This window comes from Branchiostoma belcheri, unplaced genomic scaffold, assembly GCF_001625305.1.
Source record: "Branchiostoma belcheri isolate BF01 breed outbred unplaced genomic scaffold, Haploidv18h27 scaffold57, whole genome shotgun sequence".
Taxonomy (NCBI): domain Eukaryota; kingdom Metazoa; phylum Chordata; class Leptocardii; order Amphioxiformes; family Branchiostomatidae; genus Branchiostoma; species Branchiostoma belcheri.
Window position 1 is genome coordinate 617,897 of NW_017804209.1, and position 12,831 is coordinate 630,727.

The 12,831-nt window shown below is 42.0% G+C and overlaps 1 protein-coding gene across 1 annotated transcript in view; it reads right to left on the reverse strand.

The window, feature by feature from the left end:
- LOC109481696 (homeobox protein aristaless-like 4) overlaps positions 1-8,755 on the reverse strand; it is a 22,171-nt gene extending 13,416 nt beyond the window's left edge. Inside the window, exons 1-3 of the mRNA XM_019784282.1 lie at positions 8,538-8,755; positions 5,435-5,609; positions 1,161-1,269 (exon numbers count right to left, since the gene is read on the reverse strand). Of these exons, the coding sequence (XP_019639841.1) occupies positions 1,161-1,269; positions 5,435-5,609; positions 8,538-8,742 (489 nt within the window). The 5' untranslated portion in view covers positions 8,743-8,755. The remainder of the gene's footprint in view (positions 1-1,160; positions 1,270-5,434; positions 5,610-8,537) is intronic.
- Between the last annotated feature and the right edge of the window lie 4,076 nt (positions 8,756-12,831).

Here is a 12,831-nt window from a genome sequence, read left to right on the forward strand (position 1 = left end):
TTTTTTTTTTTTTAACGTTCTTTCTTGCTCCCCCGTACATTGTGCCTTGTGTTCCCAGGCTTGCCCTTCTTCCCTCCCTTTCTCGAAACCCGAGTGAAGGGACATGTGGTGGGTTCTGTATCTTACCCCTTACTACGCGCAAAGCGTCTCGGGATAGTACCTGATCCCTCGTCACTTTGCCCTCTGTCCGGGTTAAGATATGGCGAATATGTCGGAGCCCCCGCCCCTTTCCTCGTCCTGTGGTCCCCTCCGCTACTGTTTCCTGTCTTCTTCTTTCCCTTTCCAATACTTACAAAAAACCTTCACACTTCTTTTCCAATCTTAACTAGCGCGCCAAACACAGACCCCAATAAGACCACATCAGACGCACGTTCTGGACACATAGCTTCTGTTTACTAGTGCTTCACAAAAGAACAGGATTCGTGGATTACAGACTTTACCAAACAAAACTCTTGATTATCGGCTCTTACAAACTGTTAACATTTTGATGGGGAAGAACAATTCTATCGCTGACATCCCCTCTTGTGCTAAAGGGGTTATTGTAGACCTCTCCCTGGAGAGTAGCTCGCAGTCCGGGATACACTTTCCGTAGTCCGTTCCATACCCCCTCGGGATAGTAGTTTAGCCGCGGTAACCAGGTTATCTCTACGGCGGCTTTTTGTATTGCCTTTATCAGGTTTCTGAAGTCATTGTTTAGCTTCAGTTACAATTTAATTTAAAGTTCGATTAAGGTTATAGTCATTTGTTAAATTCGTCGATGAAGGTTAGACATCCAGGTAATACGATACGCCAAAAAGCAGTTACTCAAGCAACTAGATATGATTTTGAATTATCATGTGTTAAATTGTAATTGGCATATTTTTTGCTATGTATTTATGTTGATAAAAAAGGCTAGCCTCTACCAGGCTTCGAGGGGCGGCTGAAAAGAGTAGAAATTGGCCAAATAGAGAGATAGCATGCTAGAAGAGAGGAGTTGGTATACTTGACTCTGAGTATTGTACTCCTCTATCGGACCAACTCCCCTGGCATAATACTATTATCTCTCTATTTGGTCAGTATCTACTCTTTCCCGCCGCCTCCCGAAGCCTGGAAGAGGCTAAGAAAAAGGTCTCTAGAAACACCTGTATTTACATGATGTATAATAAAAAAACATTTCTCACCTGCACCCTGGCCTCCGTGAGGTCCGCCCTGAGAGCCAGCTGTTCGCGCATGTACACATCCGGGTAATGTGTCTTCTGGAACACGCGTTCCATCTCCTCCAGCTGGAAACTACGTCATAGCAAAAACAAAATGGCGGTGGTCAGAAAGAAAATACTAGTATTATGGTAACCGTGTAGCTGTTTTTAAAACAAATAAACCAATAATTATTACATACTGGGATTTGAGATAAAATGATATCTGCTCACAGTAAATTATTATAGACTGTTTCTACTTCAAATGTTTAGAGGTAAAGTTTTTATTATCAATTTATGTCGTTTTTCTGATTGTCAGGAGCACTGATATTTTAAGTAGTTTATCACAAAAACTGCTGGAATTGTAAAAAAAGCTTTGGACCCTGATGAGTGCTCGGTCATAATAGTCTCTTGTCAACACTTTCAAGTGCTGTACAGCTATGACCTTTAAACATTTACAAACTTTTAACTCTGCGGGGTAATCCTGCCCAAAATACCGGGATGAAGCTTCAAACAAACATAGCCTCGGTAGCAGGCTTATAGAAATGGGGGTTTGGTGGTCTTCGGCTGTTTTCTGATTAGCCCAGTACTAAAAAGACGGGGGTAATTCAACCAGGCCGGCTATGTTGTCTATATGCAATCAGAAAATAGCACAAAAAAGCTCCCAAAGACCATGAAGACCCCCAAACCCCCAGTTTTTGTCTAAAACAAACAGGTATTTTCCCGGGAAGCCTGCTCCTGGCATGTTAATCACATGATCCGGGCCCGCCCCGGGATTCCTACCGACAGGTTTACACGAGATCTCAGCCAAGTTCTTGGAACCCTGAGTGTTATTTTCTGTCGCCACTCCGGACTTACACAGTCTGAGAACTCTTCCCGAAAGTTTGCTTGGTGAAGGCTTAAGTCTTGTCATCACGACAGAAGACGCGTGGCTAGAGTCAGGCAGGGCCTAAGTAGACTTGTATTGTTTTCTGCTGTTATTTTCTGTCGCCACTTTGGCCTTAAAAAGTCTGAGCGAAAACTCTTCCAGAAAGTTTGCTTGGTGAAGGCTTAGTCTTGTCAGCACGTCACTACTAGCAGTGAAGAGTTCTAGAGAACGCGTGGTTAGAGTAAGGCAGGGTCTAAGACTATGTATGGTAGACTTGTAAATTTCACTTCTTGTATCTTGACAGATCTTGAGACAAGTTCTTGGAACCCTGAGTGTTATTTCCTGTCGCCTCTTCGGACTTACAGAGTCTGAGCGAAAACTCTGCCCCAAAGTTTGCTTGGTGAAGGCTTAAGTCTTGTCATCGCGTCACTACTAGCACTGAAGACGCGTGGCTAGAGTCAGGCAGGGTCTAAGACTATGGTATACTTGTAAATTAAATATTATTTCACATATATTGTGTCTTGAGAGATCTTGAGACATGTTATTTTCTGCTGTTATCTTATGTCGCCACTTCGGCCTCACAAAATCTGTGCTCTCTGTCCAAAACAAAAGTTTGCTTGGTGAACGCTTAAGTCTTGTCAGCACGCCACCACATGCTGAACCAGCGCGACTTGAGTAAGGCAGGGAAAATGTCTAAGTAGACTTGTAAATTTCGCTTCTTGTGTTTTGAAACATGTTTTCTGCTGTTATTTTCTGTCGTCACTTCGGCCTTACAGTGTCTAAGCGAAAACCCAAAAGTTTGCTTGATGACTTAAGTCTTGTCCACCAGTCACACTGAAGACACTGAGGCTAAAACTGTCAGCTAGAATAAGACTGGTTCTAAGACGATTGTAATTTCACATCGACACCGTCTTGTGTTAATTTTCTGTCGCCACTTTGGCCTTTACAAAACCTGTGAACTCTGTCCCCAGAGTTTGCTTGGTGAAGCCTCTGTAAGTCTTCAGTAAGTCACCAGCACGTCACTACAGAAGGCGCGTGGCTTGTAGTAAGGCAGGATCTAAGTAGACATGTAAATCGTCTTGAGACGACGCTTTTCTGCTTTTCATGACTTTCTGTCGCCACTTTCGTCTTACAGAGTCTGAGAACTTTGTCCCAAAGTTTGCTTGGTGACTTAGGTCTTGTCACGACAGACGACGCGTGGTCAGAGTAAGGCAGGAAAAATGTCTAGGTAGACTTGTAAATTTAACTTCTTGTGTTTTGAAACATGTTTTCTGTTTTTATTTTCTGTCGCCAGTTTGGTTTACAAAATCTGTGAACTCGGCCCAAAAGTTTGCCTTGGTGAAGGCTTGTCATCAGCACCTCACGACAGACGTCGCGTGGCTAGAGTAAGGCAGGGCCTAAGACGATGGTAGAGTCGGACTTTAAATTTCATGATCACGTCTTGTGTCTTGAAACATGTCGTGTTCTGCTGTTATTTTCTGTCGCCACTTCAGTTTTACAATGTCTGCGAACTCTGCCCCAAAGTTTCCTTCGTGACTTGTCTGCAAGTCCCGAAGACGTGGCAACTAAGACAAGTTCTGAGACGAAGATTTACATCGTCACGGTCACGGTTTCAAGACATGTTGCTTTCTGTCGCCACTCCGGCCTTACAAAATGGGTGAACTTTACCCCAAAGTTAATTGCTGGTGACTTAGCTGGTCTTGTCCGCACGTCACGCAAGAAGACATGTCTAGAGTAAGGCTGAAGACGTTCAGCTTAGAGTACGACTCTGGACTCAAAGACGACTTGTAGCTTTCACGTCGCCTTAGTCTTGTGTGTTGAGCCATGTTACTTTCTGGTGTTAGTGCTGTCGCCACTGCGGTGATACAAACAAAGTGGGGTCGTGTGGCGTAGCGGCAGCGTGCGCGACTCGGAATCAAGAGGTCCCGGGTTCGAGTCCTGACATGCCACCGATCTTGTGCCCTTGGGAAAGGCACTTTACATGACTTTCCCCACTAGCCTCAGGTGAAAATGAGCATTGTCTGTCCAGTATCCGTTTCTATGTGTGGGACACAACACCAGCAACAGCTGCCTCTGTTCCGCGTATATTGCACTGTTGCAATTTCAATAAATCAAATGAAATCAAATCAAACAAACGTGAGTGAAAGTCGTGGTTTCACGTCTATCGGTTCAGTCGATGGCTCAGTAACTATCGTAGGCTTTAAATGCGATTTTTATAGACGTTTATTGCAAATTCATGCCCGGGGGGGGGGGCTAATTGCAGATTACAAACATAAAAAAACAATGAAACGTAGTATAATATAATATAACTGTACTTTCTTTACTAATGAACAAAACTTTGAGCTTAACCCGTAAGACGGGATTGACAAGGTCATGAGTTTTGGCTAAAGTTTAGCTGCCTCAAATTAAGACAAACTTTCATGGCAATATTTCAGGACGTCTCGTGTATTTTACCTTACCGTTTGTTTGTTTGTTACTTGGATCAATCTTCAATTCTTTATCATTACACCAACATTGCAGACATACAGTATATAAAATTATATCATCGGTGTCGATACGTTTTAGAGATTCAACTCAAGACCTAGGCGTCAAAAAAATCGATACAACTTGTGGCAATCGTTGCGATTCGTGAACGAAATTATATACTGCGGTAAAATAGAGATTTGTGAATGAGGATGACAATCAACAACTCAAAGTGGGTTACAGTCAAACCTGCACTAGTGACCACTGCTGCAAAAAAACACCTGCCAATGGGGCAAAGGTTTGGTGGTTCCCTAGACAACTTTCCCTAGCTATTTAGGTGCTAATCCAGTCAAGACTGACCGTGGCCACCTTATCTACATAGACCAGAATGTATCGGTCCCATAGGCCTAGAGTGGTCTTCATGGCCAATTTTCACTGTACTTTCTTTACTAATGAACCGAAGTTACGTTATAGACGTGGCATCGTTGCTGTAGAACACAAAAGATTCTATAAAAACTTGAAGGCATCCAGTGCAGTTTTTAGGGCTTGGAAACCCAATTTTTCAAAGTCAATGTTCTAGTTGTTTGAAACCACAGAGTTGAAACCACACTATCCCACTCTTGAAGCAAAATTCCCAAAACACTGACGGAAAATGGTTACTGGAAGGGCCCTTGGCCGATATTGGGGGTACCTCCCAGAAAATAAAGGACTCATCTCGGGGCTTGTTTCTGCAGTTGTAAAAGCCGAAGGTATGAAATACTGACTCAAATGTGAAGCAGTATATGTTTGAATATGACAAAGATTGCCGTATTCAGAATATTTCCATTTTTGCTGCCATCAAATCGCATTGGATGCCTTTAACAACTCTGTTAGTTCTTCAACTAAAAGCCCGCCTTGTATTAGAAAGGCTGTGAAGCGCAGTTGTAGTTACCTGGTAAACGTCGTCCTGTTTCTCCGCTTCTTCTTCTTGTCCCCGGCGGCGTTAGTCGCGTCCTTGCCCGCCGGCTCGCCTGCCTCGCCCCGGTCCGCTGCGGGCTCGGGCCTCGGGGTCGGCGGGGTGGTCCCGGGCCTAGTGTCGTCCTCGCTGGTGCGGGACTGGTCTTCGCCTTTTTAAATTTGTTGGTAAAACAAAAATTAAGGACATCGGTTTTGACTGGTACAGAAATACTCAAGTCTGGGGTATATAGACAATGACAATGAACTTAATTGCATGTTCACGCCCTACATGGGCCAAATGCACTAGAAGTTAGAGCTAGTGTTACATTTCACCGCGATTTATCACATTATCTTCCTGTCAAGTAAATAGGTTAATCAACATTCATTAATAGTTTAATCAACATCGATTAATAGTTTTTTTCCGCTAATCTCTCTATCAGGTCGTTATAAGGTAACAAGCTTTTACGTGCGTAAAATCTATCCATTTACCATAAAAATTAATCTTTTTTCAAACCAACATAAATCTTTCTCAGTAAAACACAAAATCGTACAACAACTTGCCAAAATGAAGCTAACAACATACACAAGAGTAAATGATATGGTGGTATATGGCATGGAAGACATAGTATTAGAAATGGAAAAGTTCATAAGTAGACACACAGATATAAATGTTTTGAATGAGGCCCCGTGTTTTAAAAAGCAATTTGACGCTTATTTCAGCATGATGGTACAAAACCAAGTACCCCATGAGGTCCTGTTAAAAGTTCCGAGGTTTTGCTTGTTTGTGAATTTAATTCTGACTGATGCTCCATTAAGACCTCTTAAACATGAGAGTTGACACCAGGATAAGAAAATGACGAGTATTTGAATGGTTAAACCGTCTGAGTGTGGCACATGTCGGTGTTGACGAGTCCCTTGTGTGTGTACCGTAATTCGCCATGTATGGCGTCATGTCCACACAACTTTCCTTGTGGCAACGGTAGTTCAAGTGGCCTGCAGTGTAAGTTTTGTTATATGCCGTTGCCACGTAGTAGCGATTTTTGTACCCAGTTGGGAAAAAAGATCTTTACAATGCTGCACTTCAATTAACTTTTTTTTTCATGCCCAGTGTATGTAATGCTGCTATTATTGTGCAAGCATATTGTTTGCATTAACCTAACATTATCCATATGAATATTGACGAAAATAACTTACAGTTAATGTGGCCACTAAGTTTTGTTTCATGCAGATCTGCCATTGATACACTTGGGGGTTTCTGTACTGAGTTGGGAAAACGATACTTAAATGCTTCACCTCAATTTACGTTTTTGCACGCCCACTGTATGTTGTTAAGTAAGCATATTGTTTGCATTAAACTTTGTCCATATGATCATGAATCTCATGTGTGAGAGCAAAAAGGCTGGATGGTTGTTCCTTTTTGTCAGTACTGATGGTATTGTCTTGTTATCCAGTGATCCAGTGCAATTGTCCCCACTTTGTGCACTCCTGTACGTTTGTGTCGGAAAGTTACAGTGTTGGTAAGACTATTATGTGGCGAAAATGTGTGTTGTTCTTGTGATATTTACTAGCAGATTCTGCGATCTCCACAAAGATTTCTTTACCAGTTTTGGAGATAATGAAATTTTGCTTTAATATCACAACTTCCCGAAGACAGAACGTTGCATTGCGTCGGAAAGTTACAGTGTTGGTGAGACTATTATGTGGAGAAAATGTTTGTCGTTCTGGTGTTATTTAATCGAAGACTCCATACAGATTTCTGAGCTTTATATGGGGATTGGCAAAAATTCCCTTCAATATCATCAACTTCCCGAAGTTTCTGCACCACAAGACTCCACAACAGTCAAATGCAGAGTTAGTTTTATGTGTTGTACATATTGTAATTGTCGTAAATCTGTATGTCCTGTTCGTACCTACATTGTGTTTTTATGTATATGTAAGTTCAGTACAATTCAGCGGTCCATATTTTTCTATGTACTGCTGCCACGCTGATCATTGTTTGAATTGTTTGAATAAAGTTGGGATAAAGTTTGAATACAGAAAGACAGAAGGGCGTACGTGTCATATCAGACACGGAATGTACTAAGTAACGAGAGACCGACAAGGCTTATACTATAGATTAGTGGGAACAAATCAGTCATGACAGGAGACTGACCACAAGGCAATTGGAGAAGATAAGTATTAATCAAGTACTTATTCCTGCCGATGATATCTTATGACAATGTTAGTCTTATTTTGTACATGTTGAAAACTCTACAAGACAGGTGAATGACACATCAATGTATTGGTAAACGTTCGGAATTACAGGAAGGCAAGCTGTCACAGCGAAGGTTTTCGGCAGTATAGAGGTGCTCATTGTACCTAGCTATTAGTATATATCTTTAAAAACTGTACCAACGGCCCGGAGTTTCGTGATGTTGAAGTATTCACACTGGTAGGACTGTTAGGACTAAGTGTAAATAATTACTGTGTTTAAAACCATCTCGTCATTTTATGATGACTTGAATTGTATGGTACCATAAGAATAATCTACTACTTACGTTTTTTTAGTACGTTAAGTTACTAAGTTTGTAAGTTGAAGATTGCAGCCAGCACAAGTCAACTTTTGCTGAAAGGCCAAGTTGTTATTTGTTTCCTCATATAAAAGTTAATAAAACCTAACGCTTCTACTTGTTCACCGTGACAATATTGACCTTACTGTAGGGACAGTAAGCAGTGAGTAGTTAAGTCGAAAAAAGTTCTTATTAAACACTGCAAATGAGTTATTTATGAGTTCTTTATTGCAAGTTCATGCCCAAGGGCTAATTGCGAACAGACATTGACAAGAACAATGAGTGCAGAATGTAGTGATATAAAACTATATGAAGTTCTTCGTACACGATCTACTTATTTAACTTACTGTCTCGACCTAATCTTATTGCGTTGGTATGCAGTGGATACTAACCCGGAGTAGTTGCAGCAGTCGTGTCGGGTACCTCCATCGCGCTAGTCGCTATAAGTTCTAGTTCTATGTGTGCACTTTACAATGTTGACCTTACTGTAGGGACAGTAAGCAGTCAGTAGGGACAGACGTTTGTCGAAAAACAGGCTTGAATACTAACCCGGAGTAGTTGCTGCAGTTGTGGCGGGTACCTCCATCGCACTAGTCGCTGACGTGGCGGCCAGGATCCCGGCAATGGAGTGCTGACTGAGCGCTGCCGACCTGCCCATGCTCACCAGCTCGGTGGGCGAGCCCGTGCGGTGCACCGGGCCGTATCTGTCCGCTCCCTCGGGGCCGGGGAAGGGCTGCCCCGCCGGGTAAGCCATCCTGGCGCCGGCAGATTTCCCGCTCCTTAAAAACCAGTGCGTAAAACCAGGCCGCTGGGAAACAGACCACGCAACTTCAATCGCGCCCCGATTTATCCCGATGTCAAACTTTTCTCAGCGTTTTCGGGGCAAATCTGCCACTTCCTCGTCGCTAGAAGGTTAAATGCTTAGATTTTAAACCTTCTTACTCGTCAGCGAGAAACAAACTCACACACAGAAGTGTCGGTAATCGCTCTTAGCTGCGGAGCCGTATTATCTGCCAGATTTTGCCGAAGTGTGTCCTTCAGCAGAGTGCCCAATCACACCGCGACTCGCACACGCCCAGCTAGTAACACGGCGAGAGCTCGAGGGCCGGACTGGCTCTGTTTGCTGGATGACAGTAGTTAGCTAGAGACCGTGAACATGATGCAAGACTGCAGAGGAAACGATCGGCGTATCTAAAAGCTATAAAGCTGATGTCTTGGTTGATAAATGCAAAGATCGAAAGGTAAGAAGAACACAGCAAAATGACAGAAACGATCGCAAAACCCACTTATATGTCATAAAAACGTGATACTTTCTTTAGCCATTTCATTGCCTCCAAAGAAGAAGTCAAACACCTCAGTGATGTACGCAGAAACATTGATATCAAATCGATCTATAAACATTTTATATGGCTGTCTTATCAATGGAATCCCTTGGAATTAGCCTTTGGGCATGAGGTTCATCTTGGGTGCCCTACATTATTGGATAGAGTCTATGCCGATTGCTTACGACCTCGCCACCAAAAGTTCTATCTGCATTTAGGTCAGCGAAAACCCACGCTCGCACAGACCTCGCATAGACCTCGTGGACGTGATCCACAGAATGGTGTTAGAGTGGCCCCTTTGGGCGTGATGACGGCGGCTGCAGCTCCAATGGGAGGAACCAGATTACTTCACTACAACCTTCCCAATCATCGAGCCTCCCCAACCCGCCGGGCGCCGTGGAACCGCTTCGGTTGTAGCCTCGGAACAGACTTTCAATGGCAGGAAACAATTTGCTTACCTTCAGCCTACTAGTATTTCACCACGGTTCCATTTATAACAACCTCTACTACTCTTGGCGGACTGGAACTTTGCCAATGTTGCGCTATATTTTGTTCATACTAAGATCACAAAACCAACTCATTATGCAGAACGTGGGACTACTAGTATTCATAGTATAGTATAATAGTATCAACTGCCTTCAAAGAAGAAGTAGTCAAACCTCATAATAGCTAGCGTAGTAGTAGACATTTAAGTTTTTCCAGACAGTACATGTATTTGTCTGTTCCCTATTACAGTATTGTATTGTACCGTATAATATATTTGACTGTAAAATTAGCCTTCGGGCATGATTTTGCAAATAAAGATTATTATTTTGGGGTGTCTGGATTTATTCTGTTGCACCTTAAGGAGGTGCTACAATGCAAATTTTGATTCTGTGGCCGACAATCTCCTCTTGGCCAGTTTTTTTTTTCAGCGACCCATATACATGGAGTCTGGTAGAGACTAAATCAAGATGTCAAAACAACAATGTAGAAAATTAAATGACCTGTTTGAAAATTAAACGACCAGTGCTATTCTATCACAACCCCGTTTTGTTTGAATTGGAAGAGACACTAGAACTTGGCAAACAAAACCAACGCTCAACCTAATATTTCAGCCAATATATTACTGTACAACAAACCTTTACATGTTAACTTCTAAGTTTCCGCTCATATCATATTATCTCCATTTCTGGCATACCGTTCATACTTACGGAGATAGTAGGCTCCAGAGGTAATTAGATTTCAACTGTCCCTGGCGGCTTCCTAAATTTAAAGTGACCGGTTAATTCTGGAGCTATTTTGGTCCATTGCTGTTTAGTCGGACAGGCAGTTAGTTAGTCTTGTTTGGGCCCTTAAATGGGGTGAAATTGGCATTTAACACTTGCCTTATTTATCCATTCTTAATTTCATTCATTCCATACAGGACATGATACTACACACACACGCACACACATATGTATATATATATATATATATATGTATGTGTGTGTGTGTGTGTGTGTGTGTGTGTACATATATATATATATATATATATACGGTATATATATATATATATAGAGAGAGAGAGATAGGTAGATAGACAGAGAGGTAGATATAGATATATATGAGAGAGAGATATAGATAGATATAGATATACAGTAATATAGATATAGATAGATATATAGTGTACAAGTGAATCTGTCGTACATGTATTTAGCCTTTAGGCAAACCTTTAGTCAGCCAAATCACCCATCTCCTCAAAAGAGCACAGCACAGATTATAGTGAACTAAACTGGAAAGTTTGGCATGGCAGCTTACACCCATAGCGTTGCCTCTTCCTTCGTGTAAATATGTTGCATTGAGCTAAACTTGGCCTGTCGCTTGCCTAGCCTATCATTAGTGTTAAAATGTCACTCAGTTCTTGTTTATTCGTCTTTTAGCATTAGGTGAAGGACGGCAACGTACAGTTTATAGTGAACTAAACTGTAAAGTCTGGCATGGCAGCTTACATCCACAGTGTTACCCATTCCTACATGTAAATATGTTGCATTGAGGTGTACTTGTACTTGGCCTGTTGCTTCCCTATCATTAGTGTTAAAATGTCACTAATTGCTTGTTTACTCTTCTTTTAGGTGAAGGACGGCCTATATGTAAACATGTCCTATGGAACCCCAGTGTTTGCTGCTGAGGCTGGGTTGTAGCTGTAGCCTCTACCAGGCTTCGGAAAGCGGCTGGAAAGAGTAGAAATTGGCCAGTTAGAGAGATAGCATGACAAGGGAGTTGGTCTGCTGCAGAGAACAGTTTGCCGCTCCCGAAAATGTTCTCTCCAGCAGCACCAACTCCCTTGTCATGCTATCTCTCTAACTGGCCGATTTTCTACTGTTTCCAGCCGCTTTCCGAAGCCTGGTAGAGGCTACAGTAGCCGGTCTATCCCCGGTCCATTATAGCCTATAATTTGATTAGGGACTGGGGGAGTTAAAAAGGTCCGTAAATTGGAAGGCCCAACACCGGGCCGGTGTTTGGTGAGTGACAGACGGACCGATCAGCGGGTTCCCGTGGTGAGAACACAGCGGCGAGAATTTGATGACAATTCTGCTTCCCCAACCTCTGTGGGTAGGCCATGCGCCAGGCTCCCGGTAGATTCAGTACCACGGTTAGGCAATAGGAGGGCTGGTGCGCACCCGAGAAGTATTTTATGTACATGTAGAACTGACAGGCAGAATTAAAGAAAAATAGCGTAGAACTATTCTAATGATATAACACTAGATTTTGATTCTATTTAGATTGCCACAGTACCATGGAAGTAGAGCACAGGCAATGGCTGTTGACTTGTTTGTATCGTTTCAGTTTCAGTTTTATTCAGATCCACAATTAGCCTCATAAGAGGCTATTCTTCCTGTGGTCTACACATTCATATTTACATACATACATACATTTATTATCGTGCACCACACATCAAACATCACAAAGCATATTACAGAAACTGGATAAGTGTTCTTAGGTGCGCAGTTAGAAATTGGAAAATAAGTTGTATATTACTATGATATAAAAGACTAACAATCTTTACTGCGAATTCATGCCCATGTGGCTAAATGGATACTTATGATGTTACATGCTTATGAGTAACATACTACAAAAACCTCTTATTTGTCCCGAAAAGTAAAAAAAATGAGATAAATTAGAAAGAAATGTTTAGCTGGTGATTTTTAATCGTTTCTATCTGAAAGGTTTTTATTCATCTATTCATGCAACTTTTCGTTGTCCCTTTGAAACGTCGTGTTCTGTGGTTATTTAGTTAGAAACTTGGTCTTTTTATTTGGGGGGGGGGGGTAAATGTTTCTCTATGCCAACACAGATTGTATACGCATTGTGACAATTCCCACTTCGTGCATATAAGCCCCAAACGTTCCCAGCTCTTCCATGTTTGTCTGGTATTATATATCGTTTTTATTAATGATATGCTTAACTAATTTATTTATTAGTCTTTTGGGTAGTCCGTTTGTTCTGTTGTTGTCACTTGTCAATTCAAAAAAGTCTTTTTTCGGGGGGGGGGTCCAATG